At 49.5% G+C, this 26,765-nt stretch overlaps 10 protein-coding genes across 10 annotated transcripts; 7 read left to right on the top strand and 3 right to left on the bottom strand.

The window, feature by feature from the left end:
• Window positions 1-1,366: 1,366 nt before the first annotated feature.
• On the top strand, window positions 1,367-2,416 carry FIBRA_02836 (uncharacterized protein; the record flags this gene model as incomplete). Its single annotated transcript, XM_012324687.1, has 6 exons — window positions 1,367-1,469; window positions 1,533-1,793; window positions 1,866-1,946; window positions 2,052-2,164; window positions 2,247-2,347; window positions 2,401-2,416. The coding sequence occupies 6 exons, from the start codon at window positions 1,367-1,369 to the stop codon at window positions 2,414-2,416; spliced, it is 675 nt and encodes a 224-aa protein (XP_012180077.1).
• Window positions 2,417-3,043: 627 nt separating this feature from the next.
• Window positions 3,044-3,807, bottom strand: FIBRA_02835 (uncharacterized protein; the record flags this gene model as incomplete). Its single annotated transcript, XM_012324686.1, has 3 exons — window positions 3,044-3,346; window positions 3,416-3,485; window positions 3,545-3,807. The coding sequence occupies 3 exons, from the start codon at window positions 3,805-3,807 to the stop codon at window positions 3,044-3,046; spliced, it is 636 nt and encodes a 211-aa protein (XP_012180076.1).
• A 1,793-nt stretch (window positions 3,808-5,600) lies between these two features.
• On the top strand, window positions 5,601-6,361 carry FIBRA_02834 (uncharacterized protein; the record flags this gene model as incomplete). Its single annotated transcript, XM_012324685.1, has 2 exons — window positions 5,601-6,008; window positions 6,068-6,361. The coding sequence occupies 2 exons, from the start codon at window positions 5,601-5,603 to the stop codon at window positions 6,359-6,361; spliced, it is 702 nt and encodes a 233-aa protein (XP_012180075.1).
• Window positions 6,362-6,895: 534 nt separating this feature from the next.
• FIBRA_02833 (uncharacterized protein) lies at window positions 6,896-7,639 on the top strand (the record flags this gene model as incomplete). The annotated part of the gene is made up of 3 exons (XM_012324684.1): window positions 6,896-7,164; window positions 7,241-7,310; window positions 7,385-7,639. 3 exons carry the CDS (start codon window positions 6,896-6,898, stop codon window positions 7,637-7,639), a joined length of 594 nt encoding a protein of 197 aa, XP_012180074.1.
• A 479-nt stretch (window positions 7,640-8,118) lies between these two features.
• FIBRA_02832 (uncharacterized protein) lies at window positions 8,119-9,875 on the top strand (the record flags this gene model as incomplete). The annotated part of the gene is made up of 2 exons (XM_012324683.1): window positions 8,119-8,299; window positions 8,368-9,875. 2 exons carry the CDS (start codon window positions 8,119-8,121, stop codon window positions 9,873-9,875), a joined length of 1,689 nt encoding a protein of 562 aa, XP_012180073.1.
• A 593-nt stretch (window positions 9,876-10,468) lies between these two features.
• On the top strand, window positions 10,469-11,139 carry FIBRA_02831 (uncharacterized protein; the record flags this gene model as incomplete). The annotated part of the gene is made up of 3 exons (XM_012324682.1): window positions 10,469-10,774; window positions 10,830-10,859; window positions 10,927-11,139. 3 exons carry the CDS (start codon window positions 10,469-10,471, stop codon window positions 11,137-11,139), a joined length of 549 nt encoding a protein of 182 aa, XP_012180072.1.
• A 667-nt stretch (window positions 11,140-11,806) lies between these two features.
• FIBRA_02830 (uncharacterized protein) lies at window positions 11,807-12,291 on the top strand (the record flags this gene model as incomplete). Its single annotated transcript, XM_012324681.1, has 2 exons — window positions 11,807-12,133; window positions 12,181-12,291. 2 exons carry the CDS (start codon window positions 11,807-11,809, stop codon window positions 12,289-12,291), a joined length of 438 nt encoding a protein of 145 aa, XP_012180071.1.
• Window positions 12,292-14,342: 2,051 nt separating this feature from the next.
• On the bottom strand, window positions 14,343-15,078 carry FIBRA_02829 (uncharacterized protein; the record flags this gene model as incomplete). The annotated part of the gene is made up of 3 exons (XM_012324680.1): window positions 14,343-14,603; window positions 14,675-14,744; window positions 14,807-15,078. 3 exons carry the CDS (start codon window positions 15,076-15,078, stop codon window positions 14,343-14,345), a joined length of 603 nt encoding a protein of 200 aa, XP_012180070.1.
• A 948-nt stretch (window positions 15,079-16,026) lies between these two features.
• Window positions 16,027-17,491, top strand: FIBRA_02828 (uncharacterized protein; the record flags this gene model as incomplete). Its single annotated transcript, XM_012324679.1, has 6 exons — window positions 16,027-16,148; window positions 16,209-16,345; window positions 16,405-16,590; window positions 16,664-17,157; window positions 17,217-17,233; window positions 17,287-17,491. 6 exons carry the CDS (start codon window positions 16,027-16,029, stop codon window positions 17,489-17,491), a joined length of 1,161 nt encoding a protein of 386 aa, XP_012180069.1.
• Window positions 17,492-22,953: 5,462 nt separating this feature from the next.
• FIBRA_02827 (uncharacterized protein) lies at window positions 22,954-23,910 on the bottom strand (the record flags this gene model as incomplete). The annotated part of the gene is made up of 6 exons (XM_012324678.1): window positions 22,954-22,978; window positions 23,035-23,135; window positions 23,233-23,345; window positions 23,395-23,475; window positions 23,584-23,817; window positions 23,880-23,910. The coding sequence occupies 6 exons, from the start codon at window positions 23,908-23,910 to the stop codon at window positions 22,954-22,956; spliced, it is 585 nt and encodes a 194-aa protein (XP_012180068.1).
• Between the last annotated feature and the right edge of the window lie 2,855 nt (window positions 23,911-26,765).

Genomic DNA, 26,765 nt, shown 5'->3' with positions numbered 1-26,765 from the left:
TGGTCTCGGAGCTGAGTGCTCTGGCCGACATAAGATGGGAAAGGTCTCTCGGTTCTGATGTGGTCATGGTAGTCGGCAAGTCTGTGCTGCCGAACAAGTTCATCTCTCGCGGAGGGTCACTTTGGTGGCACGTAAGTTTCTGCGCATCCTGACCCCTGCCACTAGTATTATGGGAAGTTCTCACCACTCGACATAATAGACTACGCAAATCCCGGCTCCAGAGCATGGAAAGATTCAAGCTGAAATCTTTAGGCGGCAACTGTCTGCTGGCAAGTCCACTATATTATTAGAGGTCGTAAATTCATCTTTGTAAAACGCTGTTGAGCTCAAGTGCACATGAAATAGCCTAGGTAGGCTTCTATTATGTGGTGAGAAGTCCAGTCGAGCTTGTATTCAGAGATATGTGATCACATACCCTGTGCTGACCCACATATATCGATTGATCCGAGCTCTTGCAGCACTTACATACCAATGTAGTACGTCCTTCGGGACGATATATGCTGGTGGGAAGCATCAGGATAGCTTCGGGTGAGTTTTTCTTATGTCAGTGGCCACTGCATGTGATTGCATCTTTACCACGTTGACTCTACCGTGTCCCAATGGTTCCACGTTTCTATGCTGCTGCTTGCAATTGTATCAGTTTCCATTGATGATACTGTGTTTGGATTCCACAACTATTTGATAGATACAGGTTACTATCAAGGGTCTCGATTAATGACGCATGCTGCCAGATGAGCACACAGAACCTTCAGCACGAATGACGAACATGACGGACATGATCATCAACTCGTATATGGCAAGTGTATTTTGGGAATGTTTTCCCTACCCACATAAACAGACTCGACGTATCTCCATGGAGTGCCGTGAGTTTACTGCCTCTTCGACTTCTGATCTATTCACATTGCCTAGGACTTTCAAGTTGGACGGTTGAAACGTACCGATCTTTGGCCGTTCGCTGCCTGCCAGTGTTTGCTAGGGCATAATCATCACTGCCTCGGAATGTTGACAGATTGCAGTTGTAGACCTTGTTGAATCGCCGTCTCAGAATCTTGACAGATTGCAGTTGTAGATCTTGTTGGGCTGTGGGCGAGGCTCTCTCGCAGGCCTAATGCGATTCTGAATGCCAAGCATTTTCAAACGGAGCATTCATTGCTGGCTAGCTATGTCCGTGATATCTGAGCTTCTACATCGGGGTGCTTCATGGATCATGGTCCTTGCTTGCTTCCATATCTCCTGGAGGGCCTTGATTTGTGATGATTATATCAAGAGTGAAAGTTATATAAGAGAGAAGAGGATGGGAAGCAAATCCTCATTGCACACAGTGCGATAAGTAGCCATCGCCGTCTCTAGTCCTTTCAAGTCCAGGATGTTTTCGACTCCTACTCACTTGTTCGTCAACACTCTCCTTCTCTCCCTCGGAATCGGTCTTGTCAGTGCCAAGCTCAGCATCGTAAAGCATGGGCATGGAGGTCTGTCACTATGTGGTATATGTAATTCTTGGTGAGTCTACTAACCGCGAAGTCTCTATTTAGTTTCATTACCCCTTCGACCTGTCGGCCCTATCCCTGAAAATGAACCTTCCAGTTCAAATGGCCTGGAAACACGACTGTGTAGTGGTGGACATATTGTCCAAACCTCTAATATCACTACTCTCGCTGCTATCTTCAATGTTACCACCATGGATTGTCTACGCTCAGTAAATGTGACAGGTGGAGCCAATGAGTCCGTTGCCATGGATACTGTTTATCCGCAGATGTCGAATTCAACTGTAGAAACGGCGAACAATCAAACGTGTATGTGTTCCTTCCGTCGCTCATATATATACGTATTTATTATCTTCTGTGTGGAATTCTGTTGATATACAGGCACGATTTCGTGTGTCGATATTGGTCCATCGGCAAATCTTTCCGACTGTATGATGCTTACAGATGAGTTGAGCGCAGCTCGTATGCCTCCTTCCGCTTTTTTACAATGCGTGCAATATTGATTGAAACTTATCCCTCTGCATGCTCTCGCATGACGCTACGGGTTAAACTTTATTGCAAACACAGAGGGTAACTTTTCTGTTCCACCTGGCTACCAAACCCAGATCTCTTATAACACATGCGCGATGAGCTTCATGAATTACTTGCCCACAAATGCGGTCGTGACTTACTCAACCTTCGTACGTGTTTCTCTGCCCAGATATATCTCTCGCAGACGATATTGACATTGCTCTTGCTACTTCATTGACGGCATACCCGTAGGCCGCTACTGGGGGTCTTGTTGCCAGTGAATGCGTGGGTGGGACTTTGGGAGATCACGGAGGTATGTGCAATGGGACTTCAAACGCCACGTTCTACGTCGCGTATGTAACATTTTCTATGAAGACTGGAAACTACTCGCTCATGTTGTTCACAGTGCCTATGGGTTGTGAGGTCGGGGCTGAATCCACCAGTCATGAGAGGGCTATCGAGTTGCTCGAGACCAAGACACTCATTACTGCACATGGCACATTCATTCTCTGGGGATGGACATCAAGTTGCTGTGTATTAATTTATGTTTGGACTTCGAAGCTTGCGTTCGTACAAGTATACAAATTTGGTACCATTGTGATGGCAGACTCATATGATATAAGCACAGTGGTCTCGTCCTCAAACGTGTTGAAGACACGAGCACAGCTGTGAACGTGTGTAAGGGCACCTTTCGGGAGCTCGCGGCGTCATGACATTGAGTGCGATCCAACCGTCGTCACATCCAGTGCATGAATCTCCTCGCTCTACATGCTGAACCTGAAGGACTCGGGCATCCAGAGCTTACTGAGAAAGGTCATACTTCATTTGGACGTCAGGCCTTCTGGGAATTACATATGTGGGTATAATTCTTGCGATCCCGAATAGAATGTACACACTAGTAGTATACACATACTTGATATGCATATAAGACACGCTAAGAGTGCGACCAGCGACCCTAAACTTTGCTGACCAGCGGAGAACTCTGGCCATCAACTAGATTATACAGATTCACATTCACATATCGAAAACTCATCTCTGAGGTGTGTGACCTAAAAGCCCATGGACATGTTGCTAACGGTGTTCATATTGTTAATGGCGTTTATATTGTTAATGGTGTTCATATTGTTCATGGTGTTCATATTGTTCATGGTGTTCATATGGTCCACATGGTTGCTTTGCCTGCGGCGCTGTCGGGTTGCGTGCTCCGCGACAATGAATGAGAGTACTATGAGGTCAAGAAACGCCAATCCGGGACTCTCAATCACAAGCGTCATATCTCGCTTGACGCTCCCAAAGGATCCGGACTTTGCACGGTGAGAACGGGCGATGGTAGTCCCGTACATATCCAGGAGCTGACAAGCAAGCCACAAAGACGTCAGCTGTAGCCGACGAGTCGCAGTAATTGGGCAAAGGCAACATACAACGAGACTCCGGCTGGAGTAACTCTTCCACTTATATTTCGCGCCGTCCGGAAGTGTGAATTTGCGTATCCTATCCATGATAAGCACAACATCAGGACGGTCCATCCATGCATGCGACGGAGAACGTACGTTCTCCCCAAAGCCCCGCCCCGTTCTACTACTTCGTCCAAAAGACGTGTCCGACCGTCCATGATAATTCCGTCTGGAGAGAACGAGTTCCATTCAATCTTCGCGATAACAGAAGGAGGGGAGATTGCCGAGAATGTAGTACTCTGCTTGGTAAACGAGCTGGTGGTGTAAACCGCATAATACGGACTGGGGTCACCCTGGGTACTGTGGCCTGAGATGACAGAATTTAGAGGATGAGACTCGAAGGAAAGTGTGAGGGCCATCACTGGGTGACGAAGGAGTAAGGCCATATCTTGATGCGTATGTTCTTAATCCCTTTGACCGGATCCATGCCGAAATGTCATACAGACAATGTCGTACCTGCCAAGGCCTGATCAAATGCACTGCGGTCGGTCTTGGGTGGCAGCATGACCCAGATGCCATTTCGAGTCGGCCAACCACAACTCGTCCTGTGTCGATAAACCGAGCTGGACGCCGTAGAATGCCCATGGTCTCTGCAAAAATTATTTGAGATGACTTCAGAGTCACAGTTGTGGTGGTCTCGTTCCCGGACGTGTTTGGGTACGAGACCAAGTTCAAATGGCTCACAGGAGAGAGAGAGCTTGCACGCCACTTGGTGCCAGTCACAACGAAATTGGCTGTTTGCGCTGCCACCGTATGTGGCATATTTTGCCGTTCAACTGTCCTTCGTTGGGTTCACGCTGTTCCGTATACTACAGTGGTTTTTCATTCTTCAGTGTATCCACATGTGTGTGCCGCATCGCACCCAACGGGCCTCGATTGGTCTTGACTCGAGCCTGGTGGCTGCGCACGAGCCTTACGGTACGTGTAATTACACTCATTGCGGAACATGCGACAACGGCTCTCCTGACTATGTCATTCTCGAATTTGAACCTTGCTGGGGAGAATATAATGGAACTTCTCGTTCGATCCTGGTCAAGGCTATCTACATGATGGAGCATTATATCGACTTCATTGTTTGGGTCTTGCCTGGGGGTTACTTCAATAATATGTCCACGTCTGATTTCAACCTTGATCCTGTTCGCATGGTGGTCTTATGTCACAGGCTGCAGTTCTTTTTCCCTCTGGGAGCAGATACAAATGGAAGTGCTGTAGTAGCCAAGATTCGGTGGTGAGTTCGGCATTTCCATCATCTTGCAATATGTGTATGATTGTTTCATGCTCTAACTTATCGACCCTCATAACGATAGCATTGTAGCATTGTCCCTGCACGCATAAAACACAGTTTCAGAATCATGAATAACATAAATATGACCGATACCGCAGCGATGAATGCGAGTATGGGATTTTGAAAGTGAGTCACGCAGTTCAATGAGTCTATTTGAATGTCTGACCTCATTCAATGCGAAGAATGTACGCGAATGAGGTTGTACTACATACCGATCACGACGCTAGTATAGGCATTTTTCTTGCTCTTGGCAAGCGACCATGAGCCCTCTGCGACTACCCGGTTTACGTGACATTTCTCGCAGACATTGAGTGTTGAAGCTGAGGAGAGCCTTCAAGTTTTTCGTCTCTGCCCTCATTATTACAGCATTCCAGAACACCCATTTACTGGATTTATACTGCAGCGCAGGACCCCACATGGCGGGCCCTCAATTGCATAATTTGTAAATTAACAGTGTTGCCAGACCTTCTCTAACGCTGTGCGCAGTGGACTGGAACTAAATCATGCCTTGTGACACAGTGGTGGACCATCACATCATGGCGCCTCGAAACCTTACATGATGCATGACACCGGCTTTGATCTTATTTATATACAGACGTACTCAAGTGCTCAAAATGCGCGCTGCACCAATACCACAAAATTGGCACCACCGGAACTTGATGACCAGCTGGCGCCACTACTAGCATTGCTGACCTTTGAAAAGTGAGACGCCGCCATTTAGCACCAAAATCACAATCTAACTTATGTACTCTGATGCATTCATCGATAGAAGAGATACGTAGTCCGGCCGCACGCCTTACGTCTCCTCATACCCCCATCTTGAAATCGGACTGGTCGGACTGGCGCGTCTAAGTAGCAAATGCAACGATGCCTCTTGTGTTGTCTTTCATGCGAAATGAACCTTTGCACTCTACTGTCATCAGTCTCGATAAAGACAACCGGACGGCCCTGCGCTATCACGTAGTCACCACCAGGTCCCGAGACAAGAGGACAACGACTATAACTACGACTGCGACCGAGCTCGGTGTTGTTGCAGAAATAGAATGGACTCCGTCATTCACGTCGGGCATAGTAATTATGGCCGGACAACGAACACCAATAGATCAATTCATTCCCCATGGAAGTTTGTTCGGTACCACGTACGTCTATATCATCGGTGACGAACGGCGCAACTTATCAGGGAACGACCATGTATCTTTTGACAGAATACGAAGCTTTCGATTTCGCAATGGGGAAGAATACAGATGGAAACACTCGGGCGGGTCTTGCCTCTTGGTGAGTAACGTTCGCTCATTGGTTTCTCGGTCAGGCTCATCTGAATATGGATAACCAAGCTCTTCGACTCGAAGGACGATGCTGTCGTCGCGCGGTCGCTCCCCGCCAGGGTCGGACCTGGGGAGGAGCGAGACTTGACTCTCGAGATCAGAGATCGAGGGCTGCGTCTCACCGACCGAATTTTCCTCACATTTGTGATTGTGGAGCATCTGGAGCGGATGTCGCGTCTCTCGACTGCGCACAACCGCGGCAAACGCGTGTCCGACATCGTGGGCGCCATGTCGATGTATTCCGCTGTAGCGAACAATGTCTCGATGACTTCGAGCTTGTATGCCACGACAATGGGATTGTGAACAGTGGCTCTACTAATATTTTCTGTTGCTCACTTTTGTTGCTTCTGCTTCCTTTGCACATAGGCACTTCCTGAATAGGTTCCGCATCGTCATAAATGCCATCTGCAGTGTCTCGGGACGGCAAGTCGAGGACTGTGGGGCATCATTTGGGGAGGAGTGGTCGACACTCGACAAGAGAGCGTCCAAGGGCGTTTACCTACATGAACTAACTTCCAACGTCCTATGTAAAATACAGTATCTGTCGTGCCGTCAATAGCGAAGCCGCCTGTCCCATGACGCACACGTGGAGTTTCTGGACTGATGGGATCAGGCTCCTCAGCGTGAGCGGTCAAAATGCACAGCACAAAGTTGTCAGGTGTGCTAATGTTCGCTACCGGCACCACTGCATTGAGTACAGTAAAGATAATAGTGCATGCACGTATCTTGGCATAATCTGGTTCATATCATAAGGACCAACTAACAGCCATTTGGTCAATCCTTATTTTATCACGCCGAATCGAGGCCGTGCCCCATATTTTGAACAGACAAGTCGACATGCCGCTCGCCCTTTCGTTTCAACACAACAACCCTCTCAGATCGACCATTCTCGATCACAGCGGTAGCAACAAGCCAAACCCAGTATACGAGGTGGCTACCGCCCACGCTGGACACAAGAGCAAGACTACTATCACGTCCATTTTTCCACCTCACGTTATTGGTGAAATCGAGTGGAATAAGTCGCTCGATTCCGGAACAATCGCAGTGGGCGGGCGACAAATGTCCATCCACGAACTCCTGGTGCACGGTGGATTGTTGAGTCCCACGTGAGTGCGTCCTATCCTAGCTGAATGTTACGGTACCGGGTATGTCGAGTGAACGGCGGGCTGAACCAGTAGGCAGGGTACGAAAGTTCCAGCTCCCGGAAGGTACATGGTATAAGTGGCAGCGCGCGGGAGCTGATGGTCTTGTGGTGGGCTATCTCACGTCAACTATTGGTCACAGATCATACACTGACCTTGGAGGTGCCGCATTGCGTACATATAGTTGGTTGACGGAGACAACAATATTGTCGGACGATCCCTCCACACCCGTGACGCACGACCCGCCGGCATGACTCTCGAGATTCAAGATTCGAATACTCGAGACTTTGTGGAATGGGTGTTGCTCACGTTTGTCATCGTCGAACACCTACGACGCAAAACTCTTTCCTATAAGTTCAAGCCGAATTTGGGCGAGACGAGCTGGGAAGGTGCCATCAATTTCTTTGTGATCGATAGTTATACGAGAGTATTCCAGTAGCTACTATAGTTTGAGGAATGGGGCGCTCTGAGCATCGAATTGATACGTATAGTTGAAGGGAATCAAACAAGTGCGAAGGGGGGGCGGCCTTCTCCTGGGATTGGGTTAAGGTTGTCAGAGTACTATATACCTGTTTGTTGGACTTTGTTCAAGCGCTTGGTTGGGAACTCAGCCTCCTGCCAGTGCGCGGAAGGCGTTGCTGGCTCATTTTTATTTCCAACTTTCTAGTTCTGCACGTTCCTGCTGCTACAATGCTGCCAAGATGAGTGGGCAACGACACGCCCTGAACATGAGGGCGGCCAAGTGTAGTCTCAGCCAAGTCGTTCGCATCACCCACCCCTAATCTAGCGCCGTACTGCCTCGGGTCTCTCACATTTGACAGATCCGGTATTGGATCTGACTCGACCCCTTCGTTGCCATTTTCCAGTTTGACCTGAACGTTGAACGTTGAACGTTGAAGCTTTGTGCTCGTGAGCGCAATGGCCCTTGCACCCCCCCTGCCTCGTCGCAAGGTCCCGCCACCTCCGCCCCCTCGGCGCCCTTCGTCCACGGCATCGACGACTTCATCCGACTCCGACCCGATCTCTATTGACACGCCGCCGCCCGTACAAGGGATCGCGGCGCGAATTGCGGCCCTCAATCTTGAAAATAAGTATGCTGGTAAGTGTCTCTTGCATCTCGGTGGAAATCAGTATTTGTTCACGACGACATGCCTGCCTGGTTGTCAGGAGTAGCAAGGGACGCGGATTCGGTCAAGGAGTTTCGCGTTCAACCAGCGGGGAATGGGCTCGGAGCACGCATGTCTATTACCTCTGCCACTGTGCCCTCGGACACACTGGTGAACGCTCTGAAGCGTCCACCCCCTCCTCCACCACGCGCTTCCAAATCCGAAGCATCTCCACTCATGAGGGTACAACCGCCCCCTCCTCCTCCTCGGAAGGCTCCCCCTCTCCCTGCACGTCGCTCGAATAGCCAAGCGTCTGTCGCCCAAGATACTACCAAAGTAGAAGAGCCTCAGCCGTCACCACCGCCGGCGCCGGCGCGGCGATTGCCTCCGCCGTTTCGATCTCGAGAACCAGCGACGGATAAAGCAGAGAGCACCCCTAAGCCACCAACAATCAATCGTGCTACTCGGCCACCATCCGTGCCCGTTTCGTTACGATCCACAGCTCAGGTCAGCGTACCAGAGCCAGTCTATGCACCTGAGCCGATGCTCACAGCTTCGGACTCGGACGACTCGTGCTTGAAGTGCCGATCGTTTGAGGAGGTCGATGCCCACGCAGCATGCTTCCCAAGGGAAAATGTGGATTCACTCCAGCAGCTTGCGTACGATCTGACGGCACCTTTCGACTCGCTCACGGATAAGGCGCGAGCGATTTTCACTTGGCTGCACCACAACATTGCATATGATGCATACTCGTTCTTGAACAACTGCATGCAGCCATCGACACCGACAGGCACGCTTCAGAGCGGACTTGCCGTGTGCGAGGGATACGCAAAGCTTTTTGCGAACCTCGCTGAGTACGCTGGGATGCAGGCGCTTACTGTGAACGGGCATGGCAAGGGCTTCGGGTACGTTGCCACAGAGGGCGGCACTGCTCCTCCGTTTGCGTCTAACCACGCGTGGAACGCGGTCGTGTTCGACGACGAACAGTGGCATCTCATCGACGCATGCTGGGGCGCGGGGGTGCTGAGCGGGACGTCGTACACCAAGCGGTTCGCGCCGATCTGGTTTACCTCAACAAACGAGCAGTTCGGGCGGCGGCACTTCCCCGCGGAGGCAGGGCACCAGATGCGCGAAGACGGGCGCGAGATGTCGTGGGAGGAGTACATCCTCGAGCCGGAGGGACCGGAGAAGTTCTCGCACTTTGAGGAGTGCGAGTATGCACAGGAGACCCTGCTGCCCGCGGAAAGGTGTCTCGCGGGTGGGTATGCGCACACATTCCACGTCGAGAAGCGGTGTTGGCACATTGAGCGGCGTGACTACTGGTCGGACTATGTGCTGCTGCTGATGATAGAATGCGGGGGTGTGAAGGAGAAGGAGGTCATGGAGCGCGACGAGCGTGGGTGGACTGCCACTGTGCATATTCCCCGTGTTGAGGGTTCGGTGAACATGGCAGTCCTGACGTCTTGGAATGGCCAGGATGCTCGGGGCGTGGACCCTGCCCTGGTGCGGCGCGAGTGGGGTAGAAGAGCGATGGCGTTCCAAGGCATTGTACATTGGGAGGTCCGGTAGGCTTTTGGGCCTGTGCAAGTTGACGCGTTGACACTTTATGCTTTTGGGGAACACACTGACCGTCATACATATATCCCCGATACCCTTTACAAGTTGCGCGATGTGTCCAGTCTTGATGTTGTCTACTACTGGTCGTTGTTACTAAATATTTGCCTGATCCTCACTTGATCTCCACCATATTCGCTTGTGCTGGATACGCGTTGTTTCACTCATGTACCTCGCGTTGCCGTTCATGCTGTTGTATTCGACAAGTCGGAGCGCGTTCCAGACCTAGCGTCTATCGCCGATGCGTCTGCATTTCTCTTGCCTGTAACACTTGCGTTCTGCTTATTAGGTACTGGCACGAAACCATTAGACCATGTACATGCAGCTTCGTACCATTCAATTTCTTTATAAACCTCAGGCTGTTATTGGGAAGGCCATCGAATCAATTGTACTCCAATTCTCCGCTTCTAGTGTGTTGCTTCGCTGCGCAGATCTCAGAACTGCCATGTCTTGCTCCTCTGCTGCGGTGACCAGTGGTGCTCGGAATACCTAAATCAATGCGAATATGTGGGCTTCATGCACTTCATTTGCCCTTCTAACTCACAAGCATGGTCCTTGCTCTTTGCTTCCAACGCAACGACCCTCTGAACTCCACTATCGCCGACCAGGGCGGACTCTTCGCCGGTATCCGCTATGAGGCCACCACAACTCGGTCCTTTATAACGCGAAGAACGACGCTCTCTGCGCGCACACCGCATCGTGTCGTGGCGCAAATTGAATGGAATACCCTCGCGCGCGATCGCGTCACCATAGGCGGGAGAACATTGTATATGAGCGACATTTTGGCGAAAGGCGGGCCGTTTGGTAAAACGCAAGCATGCTTCCCCGGTGGACCCGTTCTGCACGCTAATGCCGTTCGTATGGCGTTTCAGAATCCGCAAGTTTCGACTACCGACTGGGTATTATAAGTGGAAGACTGCGGGCCGTGGCAACCTAGTCGTGAGTTCCTCATTCGGGATGTTGGCTCGCCGACTGCATGGCTCATTTTCTTCTTTCGCGCGAGCAGCTTGTGGATGGGCATGATGGTGCCCTCGTCGCTCGTTCTTATCGCCTCGGAAGGGGATTCTTTGGGTTTCTCGGAGGAAAGATGATCCTCGAAATTGAGAGTCGAGGCATGGCATCTGCTGACTTCATAGTACTTTCGTTCGTAGTAGTGGAGCACCTGCGACGCACCGAGAACAAGAGACGAGCCGCCCTCGTCGCCAGTAGCGCTGCTTGAGTGGGTTCCAGGTGCGAAATGTACCTTCTTGCATATGTATTGAATGCGACTCTCCATCATGGCCGTAGTCTAAATAACCGCAAAGATCAACGTAGCTGAGCTGATTCCAACAGATGCTACATTGCCAACTACATATTCACGGCCGTAGGCATTTGCTTCAAAATGCTGTTTACCGTTACGATATGACAATGCCACTCACCTTGACAGCAACATCCCCCACACGGCCGGATTTCTCGACTGAGTATACAGCTCCTACATATGATTATAGAGTTTTCGTGGGAGGGAGGGGATCGAGATGATGATCTCGATCAATGCGCTGAATTCCGCAGGTTGAGCATCATGGTTCGCTCTTGCTGGTCGAACACATGTCTAAGCGATACGATTTCTAGAGGACTATATCTTATGAATAGCACATCGATCCTTAATCTTACGTAGGATTACAGACACCTCAATCACCGTATACTATCCAAGATGGTGCTCGCCATGGGGTGGTAAGTGCACCCGGTCTAAACCCCAATGCCTGGATATTCGATCTGGACCAAACTGATACTTACGTTGCTTTAAATTGTTTTCTTGTCATCCTCTTTTGCCCACAGCAACTTCTCATCGGCCTTCTGTTGTTGGAACTCCTCCCGCTTGAGCATTGACGGCTGTCCCGAGGATCAGCATGGGCCTCTCTCCGCATGCTTTGAACATTCTCCTGATCGTCTTGGGACTTTTCAATGTTCTGGCTTGGGGTACAATTCTGGTCATCTACCTACAGTCTCGTCTCCGTCAGCCATCTCTGGATTCAGAGGGGTCAGTCTTGGACTTCGAGAAGAGTCATCTCCCGCGGAAGCTGGAGCTGTCATCGACGAGCCCGCGCAGAGGTAACTCGCCCCCGAGTGGATGGAAGCCACTGCTACTTCCTGCGATAGCCCACATACGTTCACCGCGCGCGAAGGCCGCACGCATCGGGAAGTTCATGGCTGACATACAGCCTGCCGTGCTCAAGGTAAGCTCCACAGATTGCATAAGTGGGTGAGCTGACTGCTCGGACAGGGTGACCTGCTGTCGAAGCGCGAGATTGAAATTTCATACGATGAGAAGATCGCATTTTTCCGACAACGAAACAAGCCGTTCCTCGGATTCGATCACGTCGTCGCCCTCTGACCCATTCATACCCCCATCTGAGAAGTTGAGAATCCCGGACCAGCCGGGTGAAGCTCCCCATGCTCCCCCAGGCCTCAGGTCGACCAGACACCCAGCACTCGCCTTGGTCGAACAACCAGCCGTTGTGCAGCATCAAGACACGGTCGTCGAGTTCGTCGCGCTTGAAAACGTGCCCAGCACAGATTCCATCCTTCGGGCCCGTTCCGCATCACAAAATGACATTGAAGCCTTATATGTTTTGGCGTGTTGCGCTCATTCTCATTCCGCATTGACCTCACCGGACAACGAATCTTCCGGCACCAATTCTTCCTAGATGCTGTCCCCCGATGCTCCTCATTAAATGCTAGAAATCCCGGTTGACAAACCGCTATCCCGTCCTAGGTCAGGATGATCCATGCCTGTGTGGTATCTCGGTATCTGGTATCGGATCCCTACTTGTACTGCGTCTCGCAATATTGCTCTTCATACTTGATCTTGCTATTTCTGCCGCATGAATGCTGTCTATCGTAGCTTGTCTTCATCCTATATTTCGCTTTCAAATCTCCTTGAGAGATACTTTCTGTGAAGCTATCAAGGGAGTTGGTCAAGGTAAGCTGACCATTTCGAAGTTCGGAAAGACGCTAGCTCTGCGCGTAGTTCTGCGAGACTTTCACACTGGCGGTGTCCGGCGTGAATGTTGAATTATATGCTCCTCCATAACCTGGCTAAAGATTCAAAGTACACTTCCAGGGTGACAAACTTCGTTGAATAGCGTTTACACAAAAGAGTAAACCTACCAACTCTCAGTATTTCATGCATGTCATCAGAATCAGTAGACCTAAGTAATGAATGTTTAATAAATCGGAGCACAAGTGTGCGGTTTATTGCGATGGACGACTGTGAATGCGCATGGGACTAGTAGTACACGAGGATGTTATCCTGAGTGACTGAGCTCTTACATATGTTGCAGCTGATGCGGCGACGGCCAGAATATCGGAAGTTCTGCTGGAAAGTCCGCTCCAGGTGGCGGCGGCGATGGGAGCTGCCGGCGCCCATCTACCCAATCTCTCAATTAGCCCTCATCTTGATCGTGTTTATGCCCCTCCTCAATCTGGCTGATCCCACTACTGTACCGATTTTATCCCACGACTAGCTTAAATGGGCCACCGCGCACAACGACGACCGTCAGCTTCAGACCTCCCAGACGTTGATACTCCCACCTGAGCTCCCCTGCATTTCCATCTCCACGTCGGAGACAAGCCAAGCCTGCCATGTCCATTACAGAGACCTTGCGGACTCTGGGCATCCGAATCAGCGCGTCCGTATAGGGCTCACTAGAAAACAAGCAAGAAGCGGGGTCTGTATGTTGTGCACAAGCACATCGTACAGAGTGCCTGAAAATTTGCTGAGCGTGAGGCTACCACACTTGGAGGAAACCAACATAGTGGCGGCAACACACGTCCACCACGCTGCCTGCTCGCCTCGCTACCTACGAACAGTGCTATGCCACAAGTGCCGGAACGTCCCAACGACTCTCCTAGGACAGATTTGAGCTGCAAGAACTGCGTCCTCAGTGCATTCCAGCGAATTCCCCTGTTGATTCTACCACAAGATAGTTTTAGCTCAGATTATGGGGAGTCCGGCACAGTGGAGTGGACATTCGGGAAGAGTCGTTCGTTCATGTTGCGGCGTCGGGAGTACTGCTGGTACGGAGAAGCACTCACTGGGGACCTCACAGCTGATGCAATTTTGAAAACAGGACATTGAATCCAGCAGTAACGACCTCATGGAGAGCAAAGATAGCGCTTGATCGACTTGATTCCACGCCACTGTATCGACCCAGAGTTATGAGGGGACACCTCTGACTTACAGATGAGGAATCGTTATCAGATGGCCTTGTCACTCACTGTCTCGTCGAAGTCACATAGACGTACATATAATAATCTGTATACGAATAGTCAGCGATGTTGAGCTAGAGACAGGCTCGATCAACATTCTCCTATACCTTCACATTATCTGAACGTCGGTCGCACTTATAGCCCTTTCACACCCTTATCTGAAGCACCTACTTATTATATACTGGTCATATTGATGACATTCATTGTATTGATCATGTTGAGGCTGTTGATATTGTTGACGGGATTCATACGAACAGACGCGCGGCGCTGCTCTCTTGCGAGATGCTCTACCAACAGAAACGTGAGCAGGATCAAGTTGAGGGAGGCCAGGCCTCTATCCGAGATTTCTAGAGTCAAGTCTCGTTGCTCCTCAAACATCCCTAACTTGGCGTGCAACGAACGCGCAATAAGAGAGCCATCCTCCGGGTCGACAAGCTGCATCCGCCATCGGTAGTGAGGAGACAGTCAGATCGATCACGCACGAAAGAATGACGGACAATGCACACTTTGAGATCCACAGCACCAGATTGCTTCCATTTGTATAGTCGCCCTCCGGGAAGCTGAAATTTACGCACACTGTGGAGTGCACAACGAACCTGAATGTCTCAGTGAACGAGTTCTCAAGAACGCGAACGCACGTTCGACTAAGAAAGCCGCCTCCAAGCAACAGTGCATCCATCTCCATGCATCGGCCCTCCATCGTGATTTTGCCCGACTTGAATGACCGCTCCCATTCCACCTCCGCTACGATGCTGCGCGATGGGGCCAGCGCCCACAAAGTCGTCTTACTCTGGCCGCCCGTCACCTTGATGGTGAATGTCTCGTAGCGAGGAGTCGGGACGTGCGTGCTCTCGTCGACGATAGTCGAGTCTAGTGGGTTATTCTCCGAGAATGTAAGGACGAGAGGCATAGCACGGCGTACAAGGACGGGTGACGGGCGGGAGCGACGTCGATTGTGAGTGCAGAGCGAGCAGGGCAAACAACTCAGAACGAGGACATTCTCATGTCTGCTCGTCAAGATGATTGGTACTTGATTTGATGGCCATTGGATAGCATTTCCATAAATAAATGAACGTGAGTTGGATAGAGCACCTAGTGCTTATCGTGGTCTTGCATGCGGTTCGCGTCTTACGCTTCACACGTACCATCACCGCCCCGCGTTCCGTTCATCGACCGCTTACAGTCGAAGAGCACAGGGAATGACTCGACTATATCGATGGCTCCGGGTTTTCATACCAATTGTTTGTGCTCGAGTTGAATTGTGTATCTTGAAGGAAATGGTGAGCGAACCAGGACTATCACTGGGTAATGTATACAACTGCGCTGATGACTGTAGTGATCACTTCAGTACCACACTGATGTTAAATGGGTTTAGGGCACACAGTGCGTCAGTTCGATTTTCAAAGGTGAGGACATAGTAGAGGATGCGCAACTTAACAAGTGTTTGCGCGAGTGAGTCTGTGCTGTCAAACTCAGTTCAAAGTAAGCCCGCGGTCCTCACTCTCCGAAATTCACTCACGATGTCACGCTCAGCTGCATATTGGGCTGCTTCGTTTCACACGGAAATCTAGCTTGGAGTTGTACTGTGCGCACATTGAGCACCGTCCGAGATTCAGAGAACCTCCTTCGATCTTAGCCGTGCTGACCCCACAACCGGACTGTTTAACCACCGTATCAAACCAAATGTCTTCGGAAATGCAGCGAGCAAGGTATGCACTAGCATGTATATGCTGTGACGGCACATTCACAAAATTTGGATTGTCAGTGAATTGTGGGGGTTCAATTGTACGCTTTGATTATATGTTATTACACATTTCATTGTGCTAATGCCTTGCTTCGAGTCATCGAGATTTCCGGAATGGCTCCTCTGACACGCGGCCACTATTCTGTCAAGATAACCGTGAAGGAAATGGACGTTGAGTACGCGATGGACGTCGAGTCGTACGACGATGGCGTGTATAGATGTGGAGAAATGCTCCTGTGGGTTGCATGCATGTCATCTCCGCAGCCCCGCTTCTCACAAGCACGAGCTGTATGTAGTCGTGAACCTGACCTCACCGGCGAGACACGCATCGATATCTCAGTGTGGTCTGTGATAGAATACTTAAACTACTCACATGAACATCGTATAGCAATGGGATCAATTTTATGCGACAATTTGCTAAACGCGATCACTCGTAGGTCGAATCTCTCTCGAGAATTGTGGAGAAGTGCTGACAATGTCTATCTCCATCAGCTTTCGAAGTTCCACTGAAGGAAGTACAGCACTCCAAAATGTCCGGAAGTTTGACCAAACCATTGTCCATGCTGGTTTGCCCACATCCCCCACAATCATCGCCCACAGCTTTGCAGATCTCGTTACCTGTTCCACTTTGGTCAAGTCCGATGCGTGAGATGGCCTCGCACACGCCGGCTGAGCTGCGTGCGCGTTTGTTTCTCCACGATGCCCTTATATGCTGCTCATTGTTCCCTGTGTCATGCGGGCTTTGAAACAGATTTTATTCAACATCAGGGTGCGACACACCGCATACGTGAAGAATTTGCGCAGAGCACGAATGTAAATGAATATTCCGACTTGAACCAATTGAGAAGGAGACTCGTGCAGACTGAAGATCATGCTGAAGCATGGCCGCTCACGATTGCACGCGTAGAGTCTGATAGTGAAAGCGATACGTCAGAATTCCATCGGAGCAACTACTTTATTGATGACGAGGAAGACGGCGAGGACGACAACGACGGCCCCCCGAAGGGGGTGTTTGCAATTAGTCCACCTGAATCACCTGCCTGTCTAACTATCAACGCTATTTATACTTCCCCTACCATAGCGATCGAGCGCACGCGTGGTCAGGCCGAGAGTGCTCGGGCACTGTTGGGAAAATGGGTCGAGTCATTCAGTCCGCTGCGGGAATTGCGCGAAGCCACACAACTAGATGACTATCAGGCGGTCCTATCGCGGCTTCTGCAGGAGTGGTCTGTCACAGGAGGTTCGGTACGTTAGTGTTCCTGTTGCCCGAGCGGTCTACGTCCCATTGAACCTGTCTCCAATAGCTCGTGGCTCTGTTAGCGTACGTGAATTAGTATACGCAGTGTGTCTTTCAGCTAACCTGCTTTCTTCCAGGATCAATGCGGCTGTATTCGGGTATGCTAGCATCGGCGTGCTCTTTGCTGTGGATGGTGTCGCGCGCCATCTCGTCGCGTTCGGAGCGATCGTCGCAGGTTTGGGACTCATGTCCGACGCCGTGCTCTACTTTCAATACAGCAGTGCGACTCCAGAACAATTCAAGGCGAGTTACCTTGGTTTGCTGTCGACCTTGCGATGCTGAGTGTCAAGCGCGTGCTTCCCTTCGCTTTCTGTCCCCAGACCCGCGCGAAGGATATATACGATTCGTATTTCTTTTTTTGCCTCACCTGCCGTATTCCTGCGATGTGTACCCTTGTGTCGACTGCATCGATGGTGCTCTTCGTGCTATGCATCGTGTGGCAAGTCGTTCCGACGATCGCGCTTGTCCCTACACTGATCGTTGCCGCGTTGTTCGCGCTGCAATACATCGTGTATGGGCTGCAGCGGTTCGGAGAGACAGCTACTTTGCTGGCCAGCGTGATACGGATATCATGTATGACGGCGTTGCGAAACATTAGAGGGGACAGGCCGGGCCATGCCAACGCTCAGGCCGCCGAGCCCAATGAAGACTTGGGAACGATTTATGCAAGTTTTTAGGTTCGTGCCGATGCATTTAATGTTATTTTGGATGATGTATATATGACGCCGCTCAAGAAAGAGAAATTTGCATCTTGAATTCAATATTCCCGACATCTGTTCCCATGCTTTTAGGGACTTGGTGGACTCGCTCCGTTGGTGCTGTTTAGGGTCGAGGAGAAAGGATAAGTTGCTGTTGTCTTCATCCGTCGATGCATGAGCCTTAAATTAGCTGCGTTACGATGCGTGTCGTCGCAGCGCTGACAAATGAGATTTGGACTAGGGCAAGAGCCCACTTGCACATGCATGGGCCAGAAAGCACAGGAGCAGCCAGCATGATATAAATGACCCCGCCATTAATTGAATCTGTCTGGAACTCAGTCTGAATTTTTCGATGACTGTTTATGAGCTTCCACTTTGGGGCGATCGGTGCTAGGTCGGCGCTTATGAGCACCTTGCCTCTCGAGTCTCGATCGACTTGTTGCCCGGGACTGGTCCGGCCTCTCGAATCGTGCCAGATTTTAGTGGCTGTTAGCAGCGAAACGTTCAAACGTTCATATCTACTCTCCTACGTGCTCAAATATACACTTGTCCCGCGATCGAAGCAGTGCTAAGCACCCTCATTAGCATTCCGAGGTTCGATATATATTGAAATCTTGTCAGTTGAGGACCTGAGTGTTTGACACAACTACGGGCTATGGCTTGCGAGGTTGAGAGCGGAAGAGAAAGCATCAGCCTTTTGGAGAATATCTTTGAGGTATCAACAGCTTTCAAAATATGTGGTTCTTCTGGGAACGACTCATGAGTCTAGTGTATGTTGTCAGTTCCGTTCAGCCCGTGTGTGATCCATCTTACTGGATGCCCATCAGAATCATGATATGTTCACGCGGGAGCAAATAAGATTCTTATGTACTCCGGCGGAACTATATGTGGAGGCACGTCAAGGGTCAATATATCAAGCCACCATCAAAGCATGAACGTAAAGTCTCGAAAGGCACGTACACATTCTTAACGACGATGGAAAGATAGACTGCTTTTCGCTTTGTATGGAGTTCGCTATGGTAACGCTGCGCACAGCCCCGATGTCGACGCTGACAGGCACAGTGTTGGCTAGCGCATGTCTCATAATTCGTGCATAACTTGACAGATATGTATGATCATCTTGATCTTTCAGGTTTATCATAGCCACAACAACAGCGCGAACCTAACGACAACATTCCTCCGGTAAAATACCGATCTAGGCCTCCTATGGAGTATCTACATGCGCACCGTGAGGCGCAATGTTCGCCTCTGTTGTAGTTATCCCACTGACTATGTTCAGTATGGAAGTACAGTTCCTGGATGAGATGGATCACCTCCTTTCTCGTGGTGGGTAGTTGATATCAGCAAGATATCTCTTGTTACGTTGGTTCTGCAACTTCCAAAGGTACAAGCCCGTCGGAAGGCACTTACCATGATGGATTCAGTCATCTGCATATGTATAGGTTTTGGCATCCCACGCCTACGACCTCTCTATCCAACTTGTATACCTCGTCATAATGTGGTTTCCCGCTCTCCAAATTCTTTTAAGTCTTTTGGCAATCAGTTTCGTCGGAGCCAAGTCACATAGTCGGAAAGGTATGTCTGCAAGTCGATGTCTATCCGCCGTGTTCTCGGATTGAATACCAATGCGTTAAAGCCGTACATAAGCGCTCAGTGTCACCTAACCTCAACTCATTCTGCAATGATGGAGATGTCTTTGAGAATACTTCAGCCCATATACCGGACTCAAAGTTGACCATAATTGGTCAGAAATGCAGCTTCACTAATCCGTACCAACCTTCGCCACCACATCCAAATGGTCCAGTATACATCAGCACGGTTCCTCCGCAGCCCCCAAGCTCCCCCAAGCGAAAGAGGCAAAGCGATACGTGTAAGTCTTTTTAGCTATTCTCACTTCTGGCGGACCCCTGTGGAGCAAACGATAATTGCTAACAACTGCTACTCCCGTCGTAATCGATACTTTCCATGTGTAGGTGATTTGTCGTGCGCCGACCTAGGCCCCACACCGGTACTATCTGATTGTGAGGCGATCACGGAGTCCCTGAGCGGACAGTGTACGTCGTGCCCTCACCGGCTTGAGATCGTGTTACTTAGCTGTGATCAATAGCAGGAAATTTTACTGTACCGTCTGGGTCTCGGGTGGAATTTTCCTACCAGACATGCGGTATAAGCTTCATCAATGCCATGACTGAGGACGCACTCGTTAACTATGCTACAGTTGTACGTTGGCTTCTTTTTTTCTATTTGATGTTTATTACCTGATGCGCTCCCTGCCATCCTTACATGACTCTTGATGTATCCGTTCTGGTGGACCATTGCCTGGCGAAAGAGCTCGGTGGGCTATAATGTGACCAACCAATGCGTAGGAGGGCAAGCGGGACTGCAGGGAGGCGACTGCCAGGAAATACCCAACCTGGCTTATTCAATCTCGTAAGTGCCATTCATGATCGTCAACGAGAGGTAAGGCGCACTGAACCTTGGATGTGCAGGGCGTACGGAGTCTCGAGTTCTTGAGCGCGTCCACGAACACTGTACTCAAGAATGAATTCCTTATGCACCCACTGTTTTCTCGGAAAGTTAGCTTATACGAGGTCATTGTAATACACTTGAGACATTGTTATGGTCTCCTTGTGCACTAGCTCGTTGAGCTCGAGAATTATCATCGGTCTAATCGGAACTCCTCGGATGATCCCAGGGAGTGCGGCGTGGCATATCCTCTCTATGCCTGACACTGGCACTGGCCAGAGGTACAACGCTGTAGGCTCGACGAACTGTGTAGTTCAAAGTGTGATTCACTAAAGGCCTCCTCGGTCACAACTCCGAGATATGCGTGGTGTTGTGTTGTGTTTTGACCTGTAAAAATTCTGCGTCGCCCCAGGTCGCCCCTCGCGGGGATGCATTGGGGATGCATGCTCTTTGGCTGGAGCACCTTAATTAGCTCGAGGATCAGGCTGCAAGCGAGCCCAAGTGCTCATCCACTGACAATTTACGTATCACATCTTGATGTCTGGCAGCATGGTTGTTCACTGTCCAACAGTCGAGATGGTGTCCCATACCCAGGATCCCTCGAGGTGTCGCCGCCCGGATGTAAGTTTGACGTCTGTGTCAACTCGATGCCGGTGTAGCACTGCCAACTCCGCTTTAGCACCAGTTGACCTTCTAACGCATGCATAGCCTTCTATTAAGAATTTATATTGCGATCGAACCTGGAATTACCTAATAAGGCTACGCAGTGTGAGATTTTTGAATGCATTATATTTATGAGCATATTAGTTGTACCATATTGGCAAATATGTAGTGACAGAGGTGCACTGCTCCCGTCACTGAGTGGAACTGGCAAAAAAGTATTTCGAATGTGCGCACTTTGCATCGTATTGCATTTGTTGGTGCACAAATTCAACATCCAAGGACTTCGTTCGCTATCTCGTGTCCCGTATCCATATCACGGATTCCTGTCAGAGCTATCATGATTCGCATCATACAGGTATCGAGTCATATACTAGTAATGTACTGTTCCTAATATTATCTCGTCGGAATGATGAGCATCCGACAGGCTGCGTGAGTAAGTATTCTCGGTGTTTAATCTTCATCACTGAGCACCTTACTTGTTTCCAGGCCTCGAGATATGGCGTTCTCCCTCGTGTCGGCCAGCAATTTGAGTCAACAACAGAGCCGTTGTCGTGATCTGATCCTGCCACATCAGAATTTATAAGTACGTGGATGTTATGATGCACGGGATCATATGCGTATATAAGTTCGTGCTCGCACCGTGATACCTCAGCTTCCAGACGCTGTCGCATCTCCTCAGGCTTTTTACACGTTGAGTATGTGGTTCGTCCTCCTTCGACTTTTCGCAAGCCTCCTTCTTGCGTCCAGACTCACTGGCGCCCAGTCTCACAACTGGAGAAGTACGTGTGCACATATATCTCCCACATGATCCAACAAGTATTTACCATTTTCAAGATGTAACATCACATTGGAGGCCTGAATTCAAGTGTCCCCACGGAGAAATTCTCGAAAAACCTTCATGGACATCCTCGATATCATCGGACTTGACTATCACCAATCAGAACTGTACTTCTTCCATGACGCTGGTCAATGTGACGATTCCGGACCAATTTGACGACTATGTTCCGATCTTTGGGGTTAATTATATTTTGGGTAAGAATCACAACCACCGGCGGAAGAGACAAAGTAGTACCTGTGGGTGATGCTTGATTTGTTTTTGCTCATAACAACTTCTTACGAGACCATCGGTCACATCCTACCATGAATGAATCGCTGCACTAATGAAACAATGGAACCTGCTCTTCAACATAGGCAATCTGTCATGCGCCGACTTGGGTCCCCCTGCCACAATGTCTGATTGCGAAGTAGTTGTTAATGCGCTCAACTCACAAAGTGCCGTAGTCCTTGTATCACTATGCGGTTGTTTGAATTGACCATGAAAAACAGCTAACTTCACCGTGCAATCTGGGACTCGAGTGCAATTCTCTTACCAATCATGTGCGATGAGTTTTATCAATTCCATGTCCGAAGCCGCACTGGTAGACTTCCTCACATTCGTACGGCATTTCCCACCCCTGCGTTTGCTGTCCGCTGCTGACTGCGTGTATATCTATTCATCATTCGTGATATACTCGTCCTGGTGGATTACTACTCGACGTCAGACCTCAGTTGCCTCTGCCGTGGCTAGCCAATGCGTTGATGGAGAATCGGGCCAGCTAGGAGGTGACTGTCAAGATCTACCCACTCTAGCCTACTCGATTGCGTAAGTGTCATTCACGACCGTCAATAAATGTGTCGTACTGATTATCGAATACACAGTACATATGGAATCTCAGGAAATACTTCTGATTCATCTTAGCTGAATGCTGTGGGCACAACGCAACATATATACCCAATTTATACTCATGTACAAACATGAAAAATCAGCATACAAAAAAGAACAGAGACATAATCATACGACCGCAAAATCCCTTTAACCCTTCCCATTTATACAATGAAAATTGACCATGGCCGTCTGATACGCCTAAAAGACAGCTTCTACATGTCTGTGACTCCGTATGCACTGTACATGCAGTCATTAGTCCTGCTCGTAATTACCAGCGCAGTTGTGAAACTTACCCAAATACCCAGTCCAGGCCGGGGATCTCCTGGCACTCCCCTCCCTCAGACCCCATGTCACCGCTCAAGCAGTCTGAGGCGACATCACCAGAGATGGTGCCCTGCAATACCAGTATCAAAAGTTGAGGACGGAATTCCGAATTTGACATCAAGGATAACAACTAGAATTTAAGAGCAGTCATGGAAATGATCACGTACTATGGTGGGATAGTAAACCGACAGCTCCTCGTCGATAGCATTAATGAAATTGAGCGCGCAGGTCTGGAAGCTGAACGTAGTCCTAGTGGCTGGGTATGCAGTGAAGTATCCATCTGTGAAAAATAGTCAGCTGATTCGTAGCCGGAAAGAAAGGAACCGCACCGATGCCGTTCAGTTCGTTCTCAATTATGGAACAGTCAGACATATCGGCGGCCGTGCCAATATCCATGCACTGTATGTCGCCTTACGAGAGAAGACAGAGCGTTATAAAGCCCGTGGAAAGAAAACATGAGGGAACGGCAAAGTTGACAGTCAACGTAGTATTATTATTATCACAATCGAGAGCCTCACATGTTCCACTAATGGCCGTCTGCCTCTTGGAGCTGGGAGACCTGACGTCGACATTGTCGATGACGACTGTCCCGTTGTCCAGCCTAAAAGCATCGGAAGAGGGCGACGACGTGGTGAGGCCAGGGCAAGTCTCCGTGACCACCTTCAGCGACACAGAACCTGCCATGAGCGTCGACGTGCTGATGACTTCCCCGCTGTTGCACGTCGCTTGACTGTCTGCGCGGCGGCCAGGAGCTTGAAGAACGAGTGGTGAGCATCTACGCCGCAAAGGACAGACGGTCGGATGGTGTACTCACCACCACTAACTCCTACGCTAGCAAGTGCCATGGCGAGGATGATGGTGCGCTGAAAGAGGCGAGACAGAGTGAAAACCATTGGAGTTGAGTTGAGACTGAAGTTGAGAGTAGAACAGATGAGAAATGAGACAAGCTGAGAGTACTCGAAGCCCTTTTATACGCAAACTGGTTTCACTTTTGTTGCCGTCATTATTAATGTGTAAAAACAAGGTGAAGACGTGCCTCGATATCGCGTCGCAAGAGGACCCGGTGACAACATGGACAGTGGCCAGGTAGACCGAGCCAGTCTAGGTGTCAGGCTTGGACGTCAAAATAATGTGTACAGGAGAGAGGAAGCCAGCTATAATACGCCCGATATTGCGCCTTTCTCGTCGGACTCTCGGACTTGCTTGATATATGTGCCTTTCGTTAGCCTTGGACAATCCGTAGAAAGACCAGCATACCTCGAAGACAGCACGATTCTCAAAACAATTGATTGACTTTTCAATACCGATTTTCTCAGTGAATTGCTGTGATACATGGTTAAGTATCAGGCTCATATGAGATTTTGAGAGAACCTCTACCACGAATTTTGTTTTCCCATACAAACCTCTCACTGACAATGCATGCTGGACAGCAGGTACGATCAGTAAGGAAAAGCGTTGAGCCTACGTTACGGGCCAGCCATATAGACTCCAATATCCTTCAAGAGGCACTAAGAATCATTGAGTCCCTTGTAACGTGCCAAGTCAGCAGTCGACAATGTTGATTGGTATGCATGAGTTTTCGAGAAAGCTGGCAAGTACAGCACCAAAGTAGCAAGTCCTTCAACGTCGGACGAATTTGAAGCCAGTACTGCACGCGATAGTCACGGATGCTCCATAACACACCCTACGGATCAGACTTGCCAGAAATGGTCTCGAGTTCTGGAAAAGTCCAAGTTGTCCAATAAGCTCTCTGCATTGATACCGAGAAAAAGAAATTTCAGCACAGATCTCGATGGGCTGCTTGTTTTCGCTGGCCATATGTGATAGTCGTGGGGAATGGGCACAGAACGTTCAGCATTCATTCCATAGAGTCCATATTTTGCACTCTTATACACGTACCTGACGAATCGTTATATGAGGCGGGCAGTGGCTCAGGCCCAGGATTAACATTCTTCAAGTCCAATGTGATGTATTTTGAAATGGTAGAGGACATGTGGTCTGAGCTCAGCAAAGATTTGAACACATCGGAACACGTTAAAGGCATGTTGCCATGCAGCTGTAGCGAGGTGTGTTTTGCCCCGAATAGCAGATAGTCCAGTACGACGCGTTCAAAGTCCTGAGATCCGATGATCATCAGAGTAACAAGCCAACGCAGAAGGATGATAGTCGATAATAGATTATAATACTTGCAGAGCTCAAGGAGGAAACCTGGGTGCTTAGTTCGACGACGGCAAAATCCGCGTGCGTCGCAGTGTATTAAACATTGTTAAGAAAACCTGCGCAAAGGTACTCGTGCTGCCGGTCTCAAGAACCGCGAGAGGAACAAGAGTGCATGCACAAGTGATGGTAGCGATGCATATGAGTTCAGAGCCCATTGACAAAAAAGAGCAAGCACGCTTCGCTGCCACTCCAACGAATTCAAGTATGCCGGCCAGCGTACGTTCAGCTGTAAGTAGTTCCCCAGTACGATCATTGAGCGTCGCCACACCTGGCAAATGATTCAGTAGTGTCTTCCATGATCCTACTATCGACGCTACGCTGTCTCTCCGATTCCCAACAAGCATTCCCTAAGATAACTTCGTTGACATATGTCGAGTATTGCAATCCCTAGAAAGCCAAGTATTTTTTGTCACGTTACAGCTTTGAAGTTTCTCGGACACGGTCTTTATGACTCCGAGCAGGTAGGGATTAAGGTGACAAAGGACTTAAAGACTCGATGGGATCGCCGGTATCGAGGTCACGGTGGCACGGAGTCAAGCGCCCATTCAGGCCAACTGGGCATGCGCTAGCCCGAAATATGTGGCATACTAGGGAAGTTCAAAGTTGACGCAGCTGGGCTCGCAGAAAGTTCTGCGGCGCAGATGCGGATTTAGGTGCTGAAGAAAATGTGAGCCCAGATGAAAAAAACGAGAAAAGATGCCTATGTCTCCTGCTTATCTAATGTCACACTCAGATATACAATTGTGATTATCTATGAGTGTGTTTTGGAGGACCCAAACTTCTTCTGCATGATATGATGCCTGACCAACTGCTGCATGATAAGTACATCCATGCATATGCACTGTTTGCTGCCCTCCAAGAGGTATTCACACTGCTTGGGAGTCTTGAGGCAATATATCAACAGCTGAACATCAACATCAAGGTACTTTGGGCTTTCAGGACAACTCAATACTTGCATGGATGTGAACACATTTTATGCCTCAGAAATCTACATCTGGCATGGGAGTACCAGAAAGATCACAGGGATCATGGATGATTTATACAGATGCTGCAGGTATCTCCATATGTCTTCAATGTCATCCCCACTCTTATTAAAACTCATCCTGTTTTTCATAACAATTCAAATAATCCCCAAGCACCTGTTCAAAACCCAACTGGCAGTCATGCTCTATTGAATGGGTTCTGGATGGGGCATCTGTTGAAGATATTGCATGCCAAGCAGAAATTGGAGAGGGAACCATTCTACTATATACAGATCACTGTTTCAAAGCGATTGAGAGTCTGCACGAATTTTTCGTCCGACCACAGTATGATTCTCAAAGGGTAGTTGATGACATGCATGCGTGATCGCGCCGAAGGTCACACTTGGGTCGCAGGAAAGTCAGTGTGACCGCATTTTCAAGAAACTCGCATTTTTTCTAGTGCCCAAAAGCACATCTGCGCCGCAGAACTTTCTGCGAGCCCAGCTGCGTCAACTTTG

This window comes from Fibroporia radiculosa, assembly GCF_000313525.1.
Source record: "Fibroporia radiculosa TFFH 294 genomic supercontigs, scaffold1430, whole genome shotgun sequence".
NCBI classification, from domain to species: domain Eukaryota; kingdom Fungi; phylum Basidiomycota; class Agaricomycetes; order Polyporales; family Fibroporiaceae; genus Fibroporia; species Fibroporia radiculosa.
Note: the sequence above shows the minus strand (reverse complement) of the source record. Positions and strands in the feature narration are given on the sequence as shown.